This window comes from Mus pahari, chromosome 15 (assembly GCF_900095145.1).
Source record: "Mus pahari chromosome 15, PAHARI_EIJ_v1.1, whole genome shotgun sequence".
Taxonomy (NCBI): domain Eukaryota; kingdom Metazoa; phylum Chordata; class Mammalia; order Rodentia; family Muridae; genus Mus; species Mus pahari.
Window position 1 is genome coordinate 25,642,317 of NC_034604.1, and position 23,103 is coordinate 25,665,419.

The 23,103-nt window shown below is 43.0% G+C and overlaps 1 protein-coding gene across 1 annotated transcript in view; it reads left to right on the forward strand.

Annotated features, from left to right (window-relative positions):
* The window catches only part of Pik3c3 (phosphatidylinositol 3-kinase catalytic subunit type 3), a 76,694-nt gene that overhangs the window by 29,584 nt on the left and 24,007 nt on the right, over positions 1-23,103 (forward strand). The window contains exons 13-21 of the mRNA XM_021214144.2: positions 337-404; positions 6,353-6,458; positions 7,772-7,888; positions 12,180-12,311; positions 17,841-17,969; positions 18,533-18,602; positions 20,464-20,528; positions 21,843-21,927; positions 22,867-22,941. Of these exons, the coding sequence (XP_021069803.1) occupies positions 337-404; positions 6,353-6,458; positions 7,772-7,888; positions 12,180-12,311; positions 17,841-17,969; positions 18,533-18,602; positions 20,464-20,528; positions 21,843-21,927; positions 22,867-22,941 (847 nt within the window). The remainder of the gene's footprint in view (positions 1-336; positions 405-6,352; positions 6,459-7,771; positions 7,889-12,179; positions 12,312-17,840; positions 17,970-18,532; positions 18,603-20,463; positions 20,529-21,842; positions 21,928-22,866; positions 22,942-23,103) is intronic.

Here is a 23,103-nt window from a genome sequence, read left to right on the forward strand (position 1 = left end):
ACAGAAAGGTGGGGATCCTTCTGAGTGTTGACCCCTCCCTCTTAGGCAACCTCAGAAAAGTAACAGTATCTTATAGGCCATCAGCACCTTCAAGTTGCTTTTCTCGGTTACCAAATAATTTTGGTCAAGAGAACTGGGAGTTCCATATCCTCTGTGTGCTGTCTTAGTTTGTAGTCAGTTTGGTGCAGGTGGATTGTAGGATGGATGCAAGAGATGGATGAATGGATGAGAATCTCTACTGTAAGTTCAAATGGAAACTGGTCCAGCTTAGGATCTCTCATTGTTTTCTTCCTGTTAATCGCTGATGGTGATATGTCTTTCTTTGAATTTTTTCAGCAAGACCTATGTACGTTCTTGATATCAAGAGCCTGTAAGAACTCAACACTGGCTAATTATTTATACTGGTATGTGAAAATAATTTGGTTTTGTATCACCCCTTTGAACTATATTTCTTATGCTGTAAGCACAGATGATTTAAGATGAAGGCCACCTCCATGTGCCTAGGTGCAGTGCTCGTGCCTCCTGTCTCCTGCTGTGATCACAGAAGTCAGTGCAATCATAGTCTTTCTAACGCTCAGCTAAGATGTAAATGACTATGGAGGTCTCCATCTCCCCGGGTGGATCTGCTTTCCTTTCCTGCTACTTAAGTAGTATGTAACACTTTATAACTTTTCAAGAGTGCATTTTTACATTATTTACCAGACAACTAGAATGCTACAGAAATAGAAAATTGAAGTTAAAAATGACCTTCTCTTGTTTTAAAGATGAAGAGGCTGAGGCAGAAGGATGCTGCAACTGAACTTGGCAGGCACTTGTTAGGATAGACACTCTGCCATTTCTAGAGGAGTCCAAGCAACCATTTCCTCTCTTCCCTGTGTAGTTACATGAGATAAGGATAACCAGGATGGTTTACGTGAAAAAAAAAAAATGAGGTACAGAGAGGCTACTTCTGGTACCAAGGTAGTAGGAAGTGTGGCCATATTGTTGAGTACATTGAATGAGTGGAAGAAGTCACTGGGATTATGAACTGACAAGTGAGTCCTGTTCACTTTTGCAGAGGATCTTAGGGCGCAGCCTCCTGGGCGAGCCTTCTGGAAACCTGAGTTTTTAACTATAGAGATGATCTCTGACTTTGTCTTATACTTAATTTATGGTCTTAACTTAAATGGCACAAATTAATAGATGTTCATTCTGAAAATTCCTTGTCTTTTAATAATCATAAGACATTTTACTGTTCTTAAGGAACTGAAAATGCCATCTTATTTCAGACTGGGTCTGAAAAGCCTGATGTTTTAGGTTGAATCAAGCTTCAGCTCATTCTCCCTTTCTCAAAAAGAAATGGAACCTGAGCACTCGTAAAGAGTACAGATGTCTGGTCTGCAGAAACAACATTGTCTAAGCCTTTATGGTTTTTTCCTACCATGTTGATAGCGATTATTTTAATGGCATCAGTCGTTTTCTCCACTGTACCTGTGAGTTTTCCACACGCCCAATGGCTGAGCTTCTAGAAGCAAAATATCTCCATGTGTCTACTTCAGCAGTTGAATGTAATATTCATAAAAATATATTCCCCTCACATGAAGCGTTAGGATGCCCTTGAAAATGCATTACAGAACACTTTGTTTAGTTTTAAGTACCAGTTTTCCTTCTAAGAGTTTACTTACAAATTCTCATCTTGCCAAATTGCTATTTTGATTTAATAGAAACCTACAGTTAATGGTTTTGCATTCCTATCTGAATTATTTAGTGTGCTTCTGTTGGCACCATTACAGAAAAAAAAAATTTCCTTGTGAAAAGCTTAAGTAAATAGTAAAAGACTCAACGACATAAAAATTACAGGGAACATAAAACACAGACAGCCCCACTGTGCATTCTGTCAGACCTGGGCTCCGTGTGGTTCCCCTGCTCTGTCTCTGATGCACTGAGTAGTCTGTTCATTTTTGGAGGGCTAACTAGTCTTTCCATTGCACACTCTATATGTCACATATTAGAAATATTCATTAGTGAAAAAACCATCAATAGTGATGCTTGGCTTTGATATTGCTATTTTATAGAGTGTAGGGAAATTATATGAGAAATTATTTCTAAGTTTTCCTGAGGTGATCCAGCTTCCTGTGAACATGAGCCAAGTCTCAGTGAGGATGGAGAGCCTCACTGAGCTTTCAACTGTCCTGACAAATGAGGTTAAATTTCAGGCAGTTGAATTTCATAACTTTAAATTTAACTGATCCTGCTGTTTTCTTCTGAGCACCCTAGGTTTACTTTGCCATTTTCCCCCCTTTCCAGTAGTTTCAGTAATATTCCTGCTATCCCTAAGTCCTTGAGGGGCCAGTAACTGCGCACACAGCCCCTTTAAAATGGATAGTGTCAATGTTATAATACACAGAGAGAGGGGAGTCATGTCTCTGGCCTGTAAATGCTGGCACCGGAATATATAAATCCGTGCAGTTTTGTGTTTTCGTAGTCCTTGCTGTGTGTTGAAAGTGAAGGTCAACTGTGGATGCTGTAACGTGTTTTCTCTAACCTCTAAGACCTTTCAAAGTCATGAACGGTAGACACCACTCAATGAAATTGTCACGGAAGAGTCAGCCTACTGGTGTCATCTTATGTTGAGTACTGGATAGGTTGTCACATTTTCCCTTCAGAGGACAGCTCTCCAGGAAACAGCATGCAGGGCTCCGTAGACTCTCATGTACAGGTGTGAGCATCAACATGTGAGATGCTTAGACTCCGGGGCTTTTAATCCTCATTTGACCATGGAGATGATGCTTATGTGTGTGTTAGATGACTCATTTCTTACTTAGCAGAACATTGGCTTCAAATACTAGAAATGTGTTTCACTATGGAGATCGCCCTGCATCCTCGAGCCCTGGAAGCTTTAGTAGCTGTATATTTATTTAACAGTGAAGTTAGGGGTTACTGAGTAAAGTGCTGAGCTCTGTGGACATGGTCATGCTCATATGTGAGTGAGTTTGCTACTTAAGTGCATAGGAAAAGAAACAGAACATACAGTGGTGCTGGGGACCATCAGCAAGTTTAAGCAGCCAGGCTTAGGCTAGTGTGAACACACTGATTTTGAAGCTTGCAAATTTGTCTGACAATACTATGTGCAGTTATCATGTGACTGCGCCTTCTGAAGTACCATCAGAGAAAATACAAGTTTTCTTGTTTGTGTCCTTGCTCGGTCCTCTAACCTTGCTCCATAAGTGATCCTCAGAGCTCTTCATCTGCCCTCTGTACCTGGGATGAAACACTGAAGTGTGAGTCTAATCTGATTTATTATTGCTTTTGTTGTTTCTTGAGAGAAGGTCTTGTTTCAAAGTCTGTGCTGGTCCAGAAGGCAGGTTGCACCTGTCTCAGCCTTCCGAAGTGATGGCATTATAGGCATATGTCGAAATACCTGGTCAATTGGAATTAATTCTAATTTACAGACAATCGTGTGTCCAGTGATGGTTGTAGATGCTCTGTAAGGCATCTCTAGTCCTTCATACCTTTATTAATTTTAGTTTACACTCTTGTTGAGAGATGATGTGCTATATCTAGGTCAGGGTTCAATCCCTCACAGCACTTTCCCGGAAACTCCAGGCCTCAAGCACATCTGCTGTGGTATAGCTTAGCCTGGGACAGGGGAGAGAGTAAGACTTGCCTACTTCAAAGCAGTTATTCGTCTACAAGATCACATCAGATACGACAGCAATTTCTGAAAGCATTTAAGGTGTGACACATCCATCAATGCGAAGAGCTAAACGTATGGATCAGTGACAGACAAGGAACTATCGTCAGTACAAGTGTCTGGAGGATCTCACTTACAGAGGAAGTCCAGGAGCAAGGTACACAGACTTACTTCCTGTGAGTGGTGAGAGGGTGGGAGGATGAAGAGACAGGAAAGGGCAGTATCTTTAGCACATGCTACCATATTTGCCAAATCACAAAGTTGGTGCTTAGCAGCATCAGAGAGGACTGACCTGCTTGGAGTATGGGCGTATGCCCAGGGGTGGTGGGCTCGGTCCTCAAGCTTGGGTAAGCACAGTTAGTCTAAGGAGTTGAAAGGGAATGTGTTTATTGTGTAGTTGAAGACTTAAGATGTTCTTGTTAGGGCTGAAGACGTGTGACGCTAATGTGGAAATCCCCGTAGTGGCAGTCTGACTGGGGCAAAGCCATCATGTGCGTTCAGTGGGCACAGTTAGCAGGCTGCATTGAGTGACTGAGCACGTTAGGGACAGGTGGAGGGCCACAGGCAGAGCACGCATCGGGGTATGTGAGTCAGCCCTGGGTGTGGGGTACCTAGGGCTTCTGCTCTCTGATTGGCTGTGTCATGCCTCAGCCCTTTTACTATGTGATGATAGAGACATGTTTCCTGCTCACTTTTATGAAAACTTAATTTTTGTGTATTTTATTTATTGTGAAAAATTTCATCCTAATACCATGAAGAATTTATTGATAGAACATTCAGTAATTAAAGAAAGGTTCAATTTTATATATTTCATTTTAAAATACTGTACTGTCTTTTTTAAAGGTTCTGGTGCTTGAAAATCACTGTGGATGAATATGAAACCACGTAATATAATAAAATGAAAACTATACCTTACAAGAACAAAAGATATATAAATTCATATTGTAGAATTACCATTATTGGGATTTTGCCTAAATCAATGGCATTGAAGTCAGACAGCGATAACGATCATGTACTCCCACCAGGCATGAGCCTGCTGGGGTGTAGTGGAGAAGAGAACACATGAGCACTGTAGTCTTAGGCAGTTGTTGATCCTCTAGGTGGCTTGATGGACTCTTCTAGTGACAGTATCTATAAAGGATAACAGCATGTGTCGGTTAAGGAGTTTCTTCTAAGTTTCTTGTGGTTTGTGGCGTTGGAGTAGAGTTGAGTAAGCTTGGCAGAATAGAAAGAATTCTTCCAGAGCTGACGAGATGCTCAGGGTAGGGCATTTGCTCTTCAAGCATAAGCTTGGATCCCAAATACTGACATAGAAAGCCAGGGGAGTGGAGGACACTTGTAACTGCCGTCCTTGGGGTGCGGAGAGGCAGATGCCTGAAGGTCAGCAGCTCCAAGTTCAGTGAGAAATCCTCTCTTAAGGACAGCAGCAGAGTCATCCTCTGACCTCCATAGACACACAAATGCACGTCTGCTAATACATGTACATGTTCCTGAACATATTTGTGTGCATGCACATATGTATTCACACACATAGGCATGCACTCACACATGCGCTCACGCATGCGCATGCGCGTGTGCACACACACACACACAGGGTTGGGGAGGAAGCATGAGTATGAATATATGGATCCTGACTTGGCAACCACCCCCCCTGAGTCAGCCAGAAGTGCTATCCTGAGAATATGTGCACTCTCCCGGTGTTCGCTGTTTTGAGTCAGGGTCTCATGGAGCCTAGGCCAGCACTGAGTACCCTGCTTCCCAAGTGCTGGAGTTAGGGTTACACACCCTGCCTCCTCTTCAGGTCCACTGTTGATAAACAAGCAGGTTGACGGGAATGTGTTTCTCATGGCCCACGGAAAGTGAGCTAAAGCTTCTTTACAGTTCACCACTGGTAAACAAGAGAGAACTAAGAAATATTAAGTCCTATAGAATAAATAATAAGAGAAGTAAGAAATATTAAGTGCCACAGGGGTTCTCGTTTTTAATTAACTACATCTATGTTATGTGTTATGGTTTGTTACTATCAAAACATTTCAAAACATGTGTTACATTACTTCTCACCTCAGCTTACTTATGTATGCGTGATGTTTATAATCACTCAGGAAATTTCGATTTAGGAAAACTATTTTATTAGCTGTCTAAAACAACTTTTATAATAGAAGCATTGAAGATTTTATATGGGTTTTTGAGAAACGGGTAGATTGGATTAGAAATAAAAAAAAAATCAATTTAAACTGTTAGTCTTCTTGCAAAAGATATGTCAGAGAAAAGGTAGCTCCAGAGGGCCTTTCAGTGTAAGAACACCTTTTCTTGCCCAAGCATGAGACAGGGGAGTAATAATGTGTGTTGTGCAGTTACTTGGTGGATATGTAAGTTTCACTGACAAAGCGAAAAGGAAGGCATTACTGTTTCCCGGCATTTCATATCGTGGTGGAGCATGGTTCCAAGGCATCACTTAGAAAACCGTGGAGCCTAGCAGACTGTTGCTATCCCTGCTGATATCATGGTGGGTGCCTGCTTAGTGCTCACTTCTAATGGGGTGGAGCTGGAAGTTATCTTTACTCCTCCTCAGCTCTTATAACCGTGTGTTAATCTATTTTATGAAGCAGTGCAAGTACTGACAGGATGAATCCTAGTGTCTCTTCTCATCACGCTAGTATCTTAACTGTGTTTTTGAAGGTATGTGATAGTGGAGTGTGAAGATCAGGACACCCAGCAGAGGGACCCAAAGACTCACGAGATGTACCTGAACGTCATGAGGCGCTTCAGCCAAGCCTTGCTCAAGGTACTCAGATGCTGCAACTGTCTGGTGTAGGGCTGGTGAGATGGCTGCTCTTCCAGAGGACCGAGGTTCAATTCCCAGCATTCACACATCTCACAGCAGTCTCTAGGTTCACTTCAGGGGATCTGACATGCTACCCTCTTCTAGCCCGAATGGGTGTCAGGCTTGTTCACATACACTGACGTTCAGGCAAAATGGGCGTCAGGCTTGTTCACATACACTGACGTTCAGGCAAAACACTCAGACAGAATATAAACAATTAAATCTATGTTTTAAGTTAAAAATAGGAGATTGATGTTTCTGGTACATGGAAATTTGGAATCTCAAATTCAGTATTTATAAATTATTGGAAAATAGTTATTTACTTCCTAGTGTGTGAGACCTCTTTGTTTGATACCCATAGGTGAGTCATTGCAACAGGTTTTTGTTCTTAAATATCTATCTTAAATAAACCTTATATTAACCAAACAATGAGTAAATCCATGCTCCATTAATTTTACTTTTTCTGTCCTCCTTTTTTATCTCAACTCTAGTAATAGTTCTCTTGTAGATATTTTACCTGACTTCAAAAACATCTTACAGGGTCATTTTCAGCTGCTTTTGCTTCTCTAAAGCAGTGTCTATGTCTGGCCAGCAGAGGGTGCAAGAGAAAGAAAAATTGACAATGCTACTGAAGTATTTCCTGGTATTTCTTTACTGCATCTGCTGTTTTATTTTTGAACTTAAGAAGCTAAACTACTGCTTGACACACACTTTTAGACAAAGCTCGCGTACAGGTCCTAGAGCAGTGTCAGGCCAACTAACAGATGAGCCCCGTGGCTTACCTTAACCATTACAGCCTTGCACTCTCTCTGAGCCTAAGTATTTTAAGTGGGAAGATAGTATTTTCTCCACTGCACTTTCCAGGAGACTGAGGAATGAACTAGAAAGTGCATTGTATAATATTTTATGAACTGGGAATTCCTACATGGATGGTTTCTGTGTACTAAAACATCTACTCAGCAAGTGTTTGTTGCATTTGGGTTTTTCTTTTTTCAGGAGATTTTTACTTAAGCTTTACAATCAGGATCTTTTTTAGCAAGTAGAAGTGTTTTAGGGTGAATAAATCCTGTTGTGTCACATGGTCATATGCACTAACAATTGCTCAGGACCCTGGTAATTTTCTACCCTATCTATTGGTTGTGATTACCCTAGACAGCAGGTTTCTCATTACTTCTGAATCAAGGTCTTTTTCAGTTTCACCTTGAAGGTTAAAAGCAGAAGGGAAAGATCCCACTGTGAAAGCAGAGCTGATTGTCCTCACTTTGCTCCCTCAGGGTGACAAATCTGTGAGAGTCATGCGCTCCCTGCTGGCGGCACAGCAGACCTTTGTGGATCGCCTGGTCCATCTGATGAAGGCAGTGCAGAGAGAAAGTGGGAACCGTAAGAAGAAGGTGAGCCACAGGTCTGGAGTGACATCCCATCCTACAGTCCTGACCGTTGACGTTGTCATATACACAAATTAAATTGGTTGCTTCCTTTGTAGGGTCAGTTTCTTACATGGTCTGTAGCCTTGAATTCATCCTCCTGTCCCCCATCGTCAGTGCTAGGTTTAAAGCCATGAATGAGCCACTATGCCTGACTCTAGATGAACTGCTAATAGGTAATTACAGTTCCAGGAGCCCATGGCCCTGATGATGTGGGGTCCTGTTTTGTAAGTTAATACATGTTGACATGAGGTGGTGCTGAGTGGCAGGTTAGAGGATTAAGGGATCAGTTGGTCCAGTGTTGTAGCTCTAGGAAGGTTTGGAACTATTTGTCCTCAAGTGTAGTCTCATCTACACTGCATTGCTGTCTTTATCGTAGAATCATAGTTGTTTAGAGACGTTAGATCCTTTACGTGTACATTTTGAGAAAACAATGGACCAGAGTGCCTTGTAGAACCAGTCCCTCCTTATTTATGCTCTGACTAGCAGCCATCTTTCTCCTAAGTGGGAAACTTCCACATAATAAACAAAATAGCTAGGTATCTCCTCTGCAAATGCTATTTTTTTTCCAGGCGATAACTTTAATGATATGAAGGATTTACATGGTGCCATCCCTTCTCCTAATCCTGTAAGATAAAAATAGGCGGATGTTTCTTGGTGGCTTTTGTCAAAGACCACAACCCATCTGAGAAATATAGATATATAAGATCAAAGATAAAACAGGAAAAGTTGAATTGCGTCAAATCTTAAAAGGCAAGAAGTAAACAGGGAGATGATCAGGAATGTTGTTCATCTGATGAGAGAAGAAAATTGGCAGAGCAGAAATCCTTTTTATCAAGTTTGCATTTTCTTTATTGTTTAGAAGAATCATAGTCATGTTCAAATAAATTCCTAGTGCCATTTGCCCATCACCACACCCTGCCCCCAGAGCTCCCTGGGTGAGAAGCAGACCCTAGTGGGGCCCCAGCAGTGGGTGTGTCTGTAGGTTGGATCTTTGATCTTATCAGCCATTCTCTGGATAGTCTGATGAGACTAGGGGTGGAACCTGAGGACGAAGGTAAGTAACAACAAACTTGGACTCCTCAGACAGTGGTCCACACCAGCAGTCTGCCATCCATCTTCTGAAGGATTGCTCATGCCCCTTACTGAGAAACAGAAAGAGACCTGTACCTGCTAAGAATTGATTTTAACCTCAGAGGTCTTGGAGTCTTACTGAAGGGAAATAATCTTGTGCTTGGCAGTCCTTAAATACTTGTTGACCATATAGTTTTTAAGTGATTCTAGAACTTCCTCCTCTGATGCATATATTGTAATTGGAGTGCTTTATCTCTCTGGGTATGGAAGTCTGGTTTTCCTCCGTAAAGCGTGGATATGCCAGCCTGTTTAAAGAGTACAAGATTCTGTTGGCTTCAAAGAAAATGGACTATTTGAGGTTGGGTAGATGAGCTTTAGTGGGTGTCAGAGATGACTTGGATTGCTCAGATTCTGAAATCCCGGTTCTCTCCAGTATGTCTATGAGTTTATCAAAGTGAGAATCAGAGGTAGTGGGTAGGTAGCAGCTTCCTCCAAATGAATTAAACTTTCCTCCTAAACACTTAAAGGATGCATTGGGGTAGCATAATGGAATACTTGGCTAATATTTGGTCATGCAAAAATTAAGCATCAAATACAATTATCCTTCTCTGTGGCTTCATAAGTCCTTTGGACAAAGAAATTGAACGTTTAAGTTCCACTTCACTGTGTATCCCTGACTCTTCTTCAGCTGCAGTAAGAAAGTGCGTTTTCTGTCACTCTGGAAGGAGTCTAGGTTTTCATAAGGAGGCGTTTCTTGAAGGCATGCTGTTGCTGTTGCAAAGTGGATTATTTATAAATGATTGTTGCATATATATATATATATATATATATATATATACACACACACACATACACACTCTGCTTCATGTTCAAGTGACACACACACACACACACACACATATATATATATATATATATATATATATATATATATATATATAGTCTTTTTTTATACATAAGCATTTTTAACTGTAGTAAAATCACTTCCCTCTGCCCTTGCCTCCCTCTAGGCCTTCCCAGTTACCTTCTCTTGATCCCTTCATACCCACCCCACATTCAAGTGTTACATATATACATCTTTGGTGGTGTGTATAGGGCTGACCACTCTGCATTGGACAAAACCAATAAGGGGGCTCAGTGTCTTCTCCCAGTAGTAAATAATTAATTGCCTCTGGTTCTGTAGCTAGGCCCGGGACTTTGTGATCTTGTTTTTCTCCTTCTATGTTAATATATCCATTAATCTTACTACAGTTTCTGTCTTACTTATATAACCGTTTCTAGGACAGACTGTTTCATAGCAGACTCTCTGGTGTCACAACTCTAGCTCTGGAGGCAGTACAACCTGGGAGGACGGAACCGTAAAGGATGCAGACCCAAGTCTCATGCAATAGCCAGCCTTACTCAGCACCTCAGACAACTTATACTCTGAGAATAAGAAGGTCACATGAGTGAAGTTCTCATGATTTCAAGCTGTATACATCACAATAAGTAGCATGTGGCAAAAGCATGTTTTTCCATACAGACATAATTGAATAGCAACAACAAGCAATAGTTAATAATGTGAAGTAAACTCACTCCTATCCACTACATCTGGAGGAATATAAAACACATTCCAAGAACAATTTCTTGTTTTGAAGGAAGTGAGCTCATGGGTCTCTTGCTTTTTTTCCTTGGTGTTTTCTCACAAGTACTCAGAACTCTCCATCCCTGGACTCTGTTCCAGCCCCTGGTATCGGTCCCTACACGTCTATCCCCTCTTCTGCTGTGTTCACTGAGCCAAAAATGCAGATGCTCTGGTGTACATGCATCCGTTGGGGCCGGGCTCCCCACGATCACTTGGGCTCCGCATTGTGTTCAGTTGTGAATTCTGTGATGACTGTTCCATTTTCTGGGAAGGGAAGCTTTGATGAGGAGAGTTCTTACCTGTGGGTATAAGGAGAAGATTTGGAAAGTAGCAAGGAATTATGCTGGCCTAGCAAAGTGGAGGTCGTAGATGGTTTCCTAAGGTGGATGACCTCGCCAGGCCAGGAAGTCGGTGAGGTTCCCAGTGTGGGCATGGTTTCCATCCTTTGGAGTAGGCTGTCAGATTGAGTGGATGACAGTGTTTGCTCGCTGCTGCAGGGTGAATGCAGCTTCTCGGACCTCTGTGCTCGTCCTGCCATGCTGGTCATTGTGGTTCAGTTAGGCAGGAACTGTAACTGCTTCCCTCCCGTGGCAGCTTGCATTGTATCTCTTGGAAGCGTGAAAGCTAGACCTCAGGAAAGAGTGTTTAGGTCAGTTCAGCCTCAAGGTGAGTCGTTTATCCTATGTGTGGGGTGTCTCCTGCAATAGGGGCAGAGGACAGCAAGAAGGTTTGACAAAGCCTCTAAGGACCATAATCTTTTCTTTTTTTTTTCTTTATTCACTTTGCATTCCGCTCACTCCCCCCCTACAGGCATTCCCTTCCACAGCCCTTCCCCCATACCCTCCTCCCCTTCTCCTCTGAGTGTGTGGCCCCCCTTGGGTATCTCCCCACGATGGCACTTGAAGTCTCTGTGAGGCTAGGCGTTTCCTCTCCCACTGATGCCAGACAAGGCATTCCAGCTAGAAGAACATATCCCACATGCAGGTTTTGGGATAGCCTCTGTTCCAATTGTTCAGGACCCATATGAAGACCAAGCTGCATATCTGCTACATATGAGCGAGGAGTCCGAGGGTCCAGCCCTGTTCTTTGGTTAGTGGTTCAGACTGAGAGCCCCAGAGGTCCAGTTTAGTTGACTCTGTTGGTCGTAGGAACCATATTCTTTTATATTTAGCTAAAATTATACACAATATATCAGTATATGTATAAGCACATTTACATAAGCGTGTCTATGTGTATGTGTGTTTATGTGTGTATATGTGTTTGTGTGTGTGTCTTAAAAGACATTAAGTTCCCTTGTCTGACAGTACTCCCTACAAGAGCCATAGACTAACAGAACCTCCAGAACCAGACATAAGAAACTGCCTTGTAAAGGGCGAGAGTTATCCTAGCAACTTCCTTGGTTGTCTCTTGGGTGGAGGGCAGGCCCTCGTTGCTGTAATTTTTCAGGTACTTTTTTGTGCTTTGCAGATGATGTTAACAGAATCAGTTTTATGCCATTATTATATGCTTGGGAACGATTCTTCCATTTCCACCTCATTACTCCCCTCTAATTTATTCTAGAATGAGAGACTTCAGGCATTGCTTGGAGATAATGAGAAAATGAACTTATCAGATGTGGAGCTGATCCCATTGCCACTAGAGCCACAGGTGAAAATAAGGGGAATCATCCCGGAAACAGCTACATTGTTCAAGGTGAGTGTGATGGGTCCCCACTGTGTGTGACCAGAGCTAGTGTTTACAGCCAGAGCAGAGCTACCACCATAAGAGTGTTATGCCTGCCGTGTATATATGTGTACTGCCTGTGTACCTGGTGCTCGTGGGTCAGAAAAAGGTGGTAGATTCTCTGGAACCTGAGTTGCAGATGGCTGTGACTCACCATGTAGGTGTCAGGAATTGAACCTGGGTCCTCTATAAGAACAACAAGTGTTCATAACTACTGAGATATCTTTCTGGCCTGTTATTTTAAGATCTTCTGTTACAATTACAGAGACATTTCTAAAGAAAGTATGTCGCCAGGCGGTGGTGGTGCACGCCTTTAATTCCAGCACCTGGGAGGCAGAGGCAGGCAGATCTCTGAGTTTGAGGACAGCCTGGTTTACAAANTGAGTTCCAGGACAGACAGGGCTATACAGAGAAACCCTGTCTCAATGAATGAATGAATGAATGAATGAATGAACGAATGAAAATATGTCATATTTTTATCTCCGGAACTTTATTTTTAGTAAATTTACTTTTTTAAACAGTAGTTAGAGCTACAATTACTTTTATTCATATGTATTTTTAAAGGTAAATTTCAAAACTTACATTATATATTAAGTGCACAAGTTCAAGTCTCTAGCTATGAGGCCTTTTTACTATTCTTTTAAACATATCTAAGTCCAATACTCATTCTATATACTTTATTTTTTGTTACATTTTTAGGTAGTAGTTCTCTTTATGCTTTTTCTTATTAAACTTTTCATTGATGCTTTGTGAGTTTCACATCATGCCCTGCAGTCCTCCTCATCTCCCCGCCCCTAATCTCCCCTCCTTTTTGCCCTTGCAGCCTCCCCAACACAAAAAGCAGTCAAACAAATAACAATAAAATCATAAAACAGAAAAATATCTCATCCTGGAAGTCACAGTATTTCATGGTGTTTCCCACAGTGTAGCCCTCTGTCTACACATCTGCAAATGTTCATTGCAGTGAGTCATTGGTCTGGTTCCTGACCTCTGGCTTCTATGACACCATCAATTTTGGATCCTCACCTGGCCGCCTCCTAATTATCCTGCTGTTGTCCTGAGTTGTGGAAATCCTGAAGGTTTGGGTCAGCTAGACTGGCTCCTTCACAAGCTCCATTTGTAGATGATACAGATTTTGGGGTGGGCCAACTCAGATAACTGGATCTGGGCCTAGGTGGTAGCTGTGCGTTGGTCAGCATGCCAGCTCTCCCTTATGCATACCACCAGGGCAAGCTCTCCAGCACTGCTCCTGCTGGGTCACTCAATGCTGCCCTTGATGGAGGTAGGGTCCGCTTTCCTGCTCTTCTGCCCTCAGGGACAGCTGACCCCGGCTCCCATTTGTCCAGTGCCAGCTCCACTTTGCTGCCCAGTCGGGTTGCAGGGCCCACTCTCCAAGGGCCGCAGCTTAGCCTGTGAGAGGCTAGGCCAGCTCTTACAGCCTTAGGACTGGCTCACCCATGTTTCTCTGTCAGGGCCAGCTCCACTGTGTTGCTAAGGGGAGGTGCAGAGCCTATTCTCCCAAGTGCTACAGCCAGTGAGGGGGCAGGGCTAGGCAGCTCTCAGGAGCTTGTGCACTCAGGGCCTGCTCTCCTGACTACCCAGGTGACAAGGGCCAGGGGAAGGCATCACCCTGTTCACACAGGCCATTTCACAGCAGGTGAGTGGCCAGTGGCAGGGGCCAGCGCTCCTTCACTGTCCTCAGGGTTGCCTCACCCAGACCACCAGGGTCAGCTCTGCTTTGCTGCCTGGACAGGTCACATGGCCCACTCTCCTGGGTGCCACCAGTGAGAGATGGGAGCAGCTCTTCAGTGAGGGGTGGTGTTAGTTCTGCACGGCCCCTAGACATCCACGTGGTCCCCAACAGTTGCCCTGACATATCCCTGTCTCCTCTAGTGGTACTGTGAACCACAAACATTTGACACCCACCCTGCTGCTGTGTTGCCACAGACTTAGATATGGCCCTCAGTGGCAGCTTGGGCTGGGACAGCACCATGGCCCCAGGTAGCAGGGCTGACCACTCACAACAGACAGTTCCTCCCAAGGTTCTAGTTTGTTCTCTGTCAGTGACGCTCAAGCTGCCCCACCTGTCTTTCACTCCCTTCAGACCAGCACATTGTGGTGGCTCCTATTGTACGTTGGCTGCAGGCTGGCAGTCCCCTGGGGCACAACCTCTGTCCACACTGCACAGCTTGGCATGGTGACAAGACCAAGGGCAGGTCTGTGGGCCGCATGGCGCTCCACAGGTCTTTGTCTTTCTTCTGTCCTCCTGAGCTGCACCGCATGGTGATAGGCGGGGCTCTGTGTGTCTATGTCCCTCCCATGCCGTGGGGCAGAGGACAGGTCTGTGGGTATCTTTCCTTGCCCACATCATGGCATGGATGAACTCAGGCCTTTGTCTGTCTTCCCTTCCTGCTCTCAGCTGCCTGGATTTGATTTGAATTTTATATGTCATAGGTATTGTCAGCATTCTGTTTAAACTGCACCCCACAGTTACCTGGCAACAGCCAGGCAGGCCTGACCCACTATAAAAGGAGCTGCTTGCCCTCTCCTCTCTCTCTTACTCCCGCTTCCTTATAGGGCTCTTCTTCCCCCTTTCCCTTCCCCCCTCTTTCCACGTGGTCATGGTCAGCCTCTACTTCTCTACTCTCTCCCTCTCTTTCTGCCTCTACTGAAACTCCCTCTTAACTCCCCTCCCCATGCCCTGAATAAACTCTATTCTATACTATATCGTCGCTGGGCTGGTCCCTAGGGAGAAGGGATGCTTTGGCATGGGCCCACCCGGACACCCTTCCCCTATACCTCACCACACCCCCATAGGACATATCTTAATATTCCTTTATCTTTTTATAATCACAACAGGTATAAAACAGATTTGGCCACCAAGCCAGGCATCAAGCTAGGACGAACAAAGAACTGCCATCTACTTTGCCCCTGACTGATATAAGAAGCAGTTCTCTTTATTGTTAAGCAGTGTGCCACATACTCTTTTCACCGTCTACTGACTGTACAGGTAGAACTTAAGTCAGGCTAATCAGGCATCCTGCAGGATGATCTGGAAGAGACACCACGGTTAAAGTGTTGTGATTCTAGGAGCACACAGCATAAACATCACTGACGTCCTTTTACGTCAGGGAAGGGAGGACTTCGAGAACACGGAAGAAGAGACCACCTGTGGGAGAACAGGAGCGTCCCAGAGGTGTATCAGAGCATCTTGTTCAGATGAGCTCACACAGATACACAAGAGTGTAAGCACACAACATTACCACACTGGTAGCGTCTATTGTTTCAAAATGTGTTTTATGTGTGCATTGCCCCACTGTATCTTAAACAGCATGGTGGGGCGGTGCTCTGCCAGTGAGCTACAGCTACAGCCTTTTGACTGCCTTAAATTTTAAATATTTCCTTCAGCTGATGTAATTGGTTTTGAAATTCTTTATTAATTTACAATCTTCAACTTAAAATATTGATTTTATAGCCTATAGTTGAAAAATACAGGTACACACATGGCTTGAGCGTTACATTCTGCTAGGAGGTTCAAATACAGACACACGATACATGAACAGTCTGTGTTTGCAAACTGCATTCATTTGGAATAACCAAAACCTATTGTCCCTTTTTTTCTAAGAACCAGTCAGGAGTAATGAGGTAGTAAGTGGTGACTTCCACAGCACTAGAATAACTCCTGGCCACTTCAATTCATTCAGGTCATTGATGCCACGGATCTAGAAAGTAATGACTGTGCCTCAGACTAGCAGCCCTGTACTAAGCATATATTGAAGTTTGAGAATTTTGTATCTACTTGCAGAGGGATTAGAATTCCTATAATATTTTTATAAACATCTTTCAGCTTGGAAGGGTAAGGACTTCTCTTCCCAAGTTTTTAGAGTTTTCTGTAGACCTCATCCTGGTAGCAAAAGCTCCATCTTGGTAGCATGTAGACCACTCAGGCACTGGGGTCGGTGCCAGGGGTGCAGTGTGTGTCCTCGCTTGGTAGATTTCACTGCTCTTCCTGTTCTTCAGTTTAGTTTTATAACAGAGGTGCCCTGCCCCTAGTCTGCCCACGCCTTTCAAGATGGCTCTGGGTCCTTTTCTTGAGCTGTTGTGAGGTCAGCTGGAATTAATGTACAAAGACATTTCAGCAGGGCTATAACAGGATGCCCTAAACAAAGAGGTTGTCAGTCCACTGGTGTTTCTGGGTTCTGTAGATTCTCAAAAGTGTTTTTTGTTCTTCTTTGGTTGGTTTTGTATTTGTTTGTCTGGTGGCTTTCTCGCCAGTTTTTGTAGGCGGTTTTCAAGCGTTCACCACGTCACTTGGGTTTTCCATGACAAGCTGAGTCTATGCTTGTTCTGTCACTGGTGTTTTCTTGTTTTCTTGTCCACTCAACTGTGCTTCCCTCTGAGATTTTTTATATTGCTGTTTCTGTACTTTCTCATCTAGTTTGATTATATATCTCATACATTAGATCAGACTCACTTATTTGTTGCGTTATAAATCTCTTCTTATTTTCATTTTGTTTATTTTTCCTCTCAGTAATAAAGATCCATAGAATCTCTCAGAGTAGTCTTCTGACCAGTTGTCTCCACTGTGGTGGTCTTCGGGTGCCTTTGATGTGATGTGCTGCATGATTCTCCCATTTAAGGTTTGATTCGTGTTGACTTAAGCATATGGCTAAACTAATCTAGACGTTTTACACAGCCAAGAGAAAATTTGGAGGAAAGCAAATAACTATTTCTCAATAAGGTTCAAAGATATTTGCAATCTCAACTTAAACTGATTTTGAGTTTCAAAGATAAAGACATAATGATACATAATTGCCATTAAAACCCAGCATCGGGCTGGTGAGATGGCTCAGTGGGTAAGAGCACCCGACTGCTCTTCCAAAGGTCCGGAGTTCAAATCCCAGCAACCACATGGTGGCTCATAACCATCCGTAACAAGATNCGACGCCCTCTTCTGGAGTGTCTGAAGACAGCTACANTGTACTTACATATAATAAATAAATAAATCTTTAAAAAAACAAAAAACAAACAAACAAAAAAACCAGCATCGTTGCCTTAGATCTCCCTGGTTGGGAATGGCATTCTTTCACCTTCTTGTTTCAGCAGGTCACGGGTACAAAACAACATGGCGAACATGTATCCAGAGTCAGCTCTATGTCAGGCAGCACAGGTGTCAGGCTTGGGCCTCGAGGTTTTCTACTGTTTTAGAGGGGTAACCTGCGTTCACAGAGGAGGAAACAGCTTGAAAACTCTCCACGGGTCACGGCTGCTACTGGGCAGCCCTGCATTCCTGTGCAGTCTGGTCTGATTCCAGAATCAGACTGTAGTCTCACTCTCGGTTCCTGCACAGTATCCTGCTTTTCTTTCTGACAGCCAGTTCATTGCTTAAGGTCCTGTGTTTCTGTGTGGGCAGCTGAGAGGCGGCATCCCCTTCTGTATGCGGTAGAACTTCATTTCATTAGCTGTCATCTGTTTTCAGTCAGTGTCTTTCTCTTACAGAGTGCTCTTATGCCTGCCCAGCTGTTCTTCAAGACAGAAGATGGAGGCAAATACCCAGTTATTTTCAAGCATGGAGACGACTTGCGTCAAGATCAGCTTATTCTTCAGATCATCTCCCTCATGGATAAGGTGAACACAAGTCTGCATTGGCAGGGACGTCACCTCACTTTAGAAACTGCAGTTTGTCATGTCCATGTTCACAGAGCCAGAAGCACTTGTGTCCTTTACTCACAAAGTTCAGCAGTCTCCACTCGACCTTAACCAAGCTTATTTCTGTCACTGCAAAGTGGCTCTAATGGCAAGTAGGTTTGCACATGCCCATACAACATTTTTTTTCTCTGAAGTTTCATGGTGTTGTCAGATTCTTGCTGACTGCCATTCCTGACTTTTAGAGAAACACAGTTTCTCTTTGCCTTTCCTAGCACTTCCTGTCTGGGAAGGTGAGCATGAAGCATTAGGAATAATAGTGACATTTATTGGCAGAGTGTAACATAGTCAAAATAGATGGAACCTGTCTTATCACCCAAACAGATTGGCTCACTCTAACCCTGAGAGTTAATGTGTTGCCCATAAGATTGCTCCTGTGTCTGTATGGTATGCACAGTATGTGTGCATGTGCAGAGGTGTGTGTCCACCAGCCTGCTTCCGATGGCCATTACATTCATTTCCTGTGTTTTATCTTTCAATCAAAGCTGTTACGGAAAGAGAACCTGGATTTGAAATTGACCCCTTACAAGGTGTTAGCCACTAGTACAAAACATGGTGAGTTCCTTCTGCATCCTGATTGCCTTCTTCAGATTCCGGTCAGTAACTTTGCCTTTTAAATTGAAAAATAATTAAGAAAGTTAGAACATGTGCGAGCTTATTCAGAGAACTGAAGGCATACTGAGTTGTCCTTCCCACCTTCCTGTCCCCACACCTCCAGCCCTCCTCCCTTGTCCTGTCGTATCCCTTCCTTTGTTCATTTCCTCTGTCTTCTTCTGTTCCTTGCATCTTCCCTGCCCCACTCCCCCCTCTTTGCTTTTTGCAGTGATACGAGGTATGTTTGGAAGATACTTGCACATGCACATCGGAATAACACATCTCCCTACCTCCTGATCTGCTGTAGTTCATAGGATTTTCTCACAGCTACCTGCACAGTCCTTGGTGTGTTTCTGTGGCCCAAAAAGGCTTTAAACCACATTTGCAAAAGCCACTCGACGAGTGTATAGTTGGCTGTGTTTACAGTATGTACACATGAATGCATATGTACGCATTTGAACACACACGTAACACATCTGTAGGTCTTTGTGGTACTGAACAGCACTTCCTATGTGCTTTACCCTCCCTTCCTCTCCCACACCTTTTGGGATGTGTCAGGAGAGCACCCTTCAGCCTCTCCTTGGAACAAGATTCTGAAAGTACAGTTGAGTGGTTTTGTGCCCTTGTGCTTTTCTGCAGCAGTTTATTTCTCACCTTTATTTGCTCCTGGGACAAAGACAAAGAGGAGGCCACCTAACTGAGTTGTGGATTGCTGTCAGGCCCCGGCATCTGTGTCCAGCTTTTTCTTGGCTACTGCCCTACTTTCGTGAGGCTTCGGTTAGAGTAGATCCCTTGGGCTTCTCTAAGGCTCTTTCAGACTGAGCTTTAAGGTGTGGGATTTTTATCTGACCCTTCATTTCCTATTACGCTTCACCTGGTACTGCCCCACTTCTTAAAAGCATGGCCCAATTGCATTGTGGCCTTTGATTCCTGTGTAACTTGGATCTCCCTCCCCAACTTCGTGGTCTCCTCTCATCTCTGCTTATTTCAGTAAAACTTGAGCTTTAAGTTACATATTTGGAGATAAGCATCTTTTCTTTCATATGTGCCATAGTTTATGCTACATGATAGAAAACTAATAAATGCTTGTTGAAGTGAGTGGCTGTAGCTTTCCCTCCTCTTTGTACTCTGCAGGTGTGCCCTGTGCCCATAAGGTGTCAGGACCACTGAATGTGGGTCCTGTTTGCTGAACCCAGAGATGCTGCCTCACTCGCTCACTCAGATTTGCGTGTTTGTCGGTTTATACTCTTCTCGTTCCACGTTGACCAGCCTTCTTCTTACTCTCACTGCTTTGCACACCGCACCCTTCTGGGTCTTGGTTTTGGTGTGTTGTTGTTGTTGTTGTTGTTGTTGTTGTTGTTTGTTGGTGGTCTGAGGAGTTTACATGCCCCTTCTCTGCCCTTCAGGAGATGATAGAACGTAGAGTTAGTGGTCAGAACTCCACATTTCTTAGAGTGATTTTTACATTTTTACTGTTGTTAATTCCTCTTTGTTTTAAAGTTATGGAAGGTTTGCTAGGATTGAGAAATATAGTTTTTTACTTTGTGTTCTTTGTGCTGATAGAAACACAACTAGCGTATAAGTAAATCAAACTCATTGAAAAAGTTGCCTAGTAATTCTGTGACCAGCATAGAGTTAGCACTGTGGCCACAGGCCTTGCTCTGCAAACAGAAGAGTGCACGGCTACAGGGCAAGGTATGGCCATTAGAGCCTTGGCTTCTCTGGCTAGCCAAGCCAGGTGGAGTGAAGAGCATCAGCCTTCCTGATGGGCCTGGGTGTGGCCAGCATGGTGTTTAATGCATTCATGTTTCTTCCCATGTAGGCTTCATGCAGTTCATCCAGTCAGTTCCTGTTGCCGAAGTTCTTGACACAGAGGGAAGCATTCAGGTAATGATGTCATTATGTAAGACTCACAGCCGATGAAGACGGACTCTTAAATTCAAGTCTCCTTTTATCTTGTTTCTGCAAGTCTTTGTTTTCTTCAGACCTAAGAGTTGCTTGTAGTTGGAAGTTATGCCATTAGTTGGTGGATGCTCAAGCCTTTGAACTGTACATCGCACACAATGGGCTCAATATCTATAAACACTGAAACGAAACCTCCCCTCCCTCATATGCCATACAGACTAAAGCTTAGACTTGTGTTCTGCTCTGAAATGCAGATATACTATCATTTAGCCATTAATTGATGAACAATTTTAGTTATATTTAAGAATGTTCATTCTTAAAACAAGTTTACACCAAAATTTTTCCTCAAACATCCTTTGTATAGTTGTGCCCATATTGTGGCAAATTTTGAATTCAGGGAATTTTTTTCTATTTTCTTTTCATTTTTAGAGGTCTTGTGGGAGAACTATGCTTATTTCATCTCCTTAAAAGAAAGAGTTGTCTTCCACATCACTTTCCCATTTTTCCATCCAATCATTTTCCCGTGTCCACACTAGTCATGCGTCTCTGTGGATCCCTTAGCTATCAGACTTCGTGCTTGTCTGTGATGGTGTTGCTCGAGTATGCTGCCTTTGATGAGAGTTTGCTGTAGTAAAGATTTCCTCTGCTGAGTCCACCCACAGCTAATGTTTATAGGAAGCTTAGCAGCTCATGTCATTCATTTTCAGATTTGATTGAATGTAAAGGTTGCATTCACAGTAGTCTCACCTTTCTATCTCCACCCCTGCATACCTGACAGCGCCCATCAGGAAGCTCTCACAGGCTCCTCACAATGACATTTCTAGCTTTCAGAATCTCAGTGTAACTTTCCTCTGTCTTTTCTTGATTGAGTATGTGAGAGTCCTCCTGCAAAGTGCTCCTTCACATCACAGTGTCCCTCTGGGGTTGTTTGCGTTTTGATCAATGTGTATGAGTCACCCACATATTCTAGATACAGATCTTTCCACACATTCATGCAGTGTCAGTAAGCTGAAAACAGAAGGCTGGGCCTCAAGTGTGCTACGGAATTTCCAAGTCATGTTGTGTGCTTAAGGCTCCCAGTACAAACGGCTTACCTGTGAGTGAGCAGGAAGTAACAAAAGGTCTCCAGGTTCTTGCAACAGCATGTATTACCGATCCCTGCCATTGCTTTGTTTATAGCCTCAAATTGTCTTTTGACTCCATTTTAAACTAGTCACTTGGCCATTACACAGAATTGGGTAATGCCTAATTGTATACCTGTGTTAATTGGTAAACATGCATATCCTATCTTTGCAGAACTTTTTCAGGAAATATGCCCCCAGCGAGACTGGACCCAATGGCATCAGTGCAGAGGTCATGGACACTTACGTTAAAAGCTGTGGTAAGCGTTCTGGGCTGTTGGTTTTGTGTGGGTACATTTGAAGAAAAGCTGGCAGTCTTGATGTTTCTGTATTAATTCATAATTACAACACGTTAAGATTTAAACATTTTATAAGAGAAAAAGTAAAAGGTGTAGGTGGTGAAAGGAATGCATGGACTTTTGAAATGGTCATGGTGACATCTGACTGCTGTTAGTCACAGTGGGTGCGGGCTTCCTCACTCAGCGCACTGCTCTGCCATGCATGATTAGCTCCAGCTGAAGACAAAATGTTTTGAACCTTTATCATTAACTAAAGGATATGGAAAACCTCAATCAGAAATAATATTCTCATTAATGCTAAGCAAATCTAGCAGTTCTGCTTGGATAGTAACTCTTGTGGCCTTTGAAGCTATTTGTTCTCTGAAGAAAGTAGGACCATGTTTTGGGGTTTTTTATAATTTCCTATCATGTGTGTCAATCACCACGCAGCTTGTATTCATGAGCACTAATTTTCCTTAAGATAATGTTTTATAATGATACTTTTAAAGGAGAGATTAAAAAGAGATGATACTAAGCTGGAGTATTGGCCAAAGAAACCAGTTGTACATTATGGGATGATTGACAGTTTACCTTATATGTATTAGTTAGATAGTCACCTGTAGCATATCAATTTCAATAACAAGTTCTAAATGAGTATTTCAGCTAAGCTTCATGAAGCTTAAGTTACTTAAAAAAAAAACAGACAATTTAACAAAAATTCTTGAAGATTTGTTGTTGCTGCAAATTAATTTCTCTAGTGTTCAGGATATAACGGGGGTTGGGGGGCTGCAGCTTCCTTAAGTTGGGCGAGAAATTGAAGATAGTAAAAACCACATAGAAATTAAAATAACACATATCATTCTTATGGTCAGTGTGCAACCTAAATGCTGAGTGCATCTTTCCCAACTGATTATTTTCCAGCTGGATACTGTGTGATTACGTACATTCTTGGAGTTGGAGACCGGCACCTGGATAACCTTTTGCTAACAAAGACAGGTAACAAGTCAGAAGAAGATGTATTCCATAGTGGTGATTTTTCTTTTATTCTAGAATCAACCTATTAACAAATAATTTGCATACTTATTGGTAAAGTACAGGTCCTCTTAAAATTTCTAATTCATTCTAATTCTGTATGCATATGTGCATGTGGTAGTACAT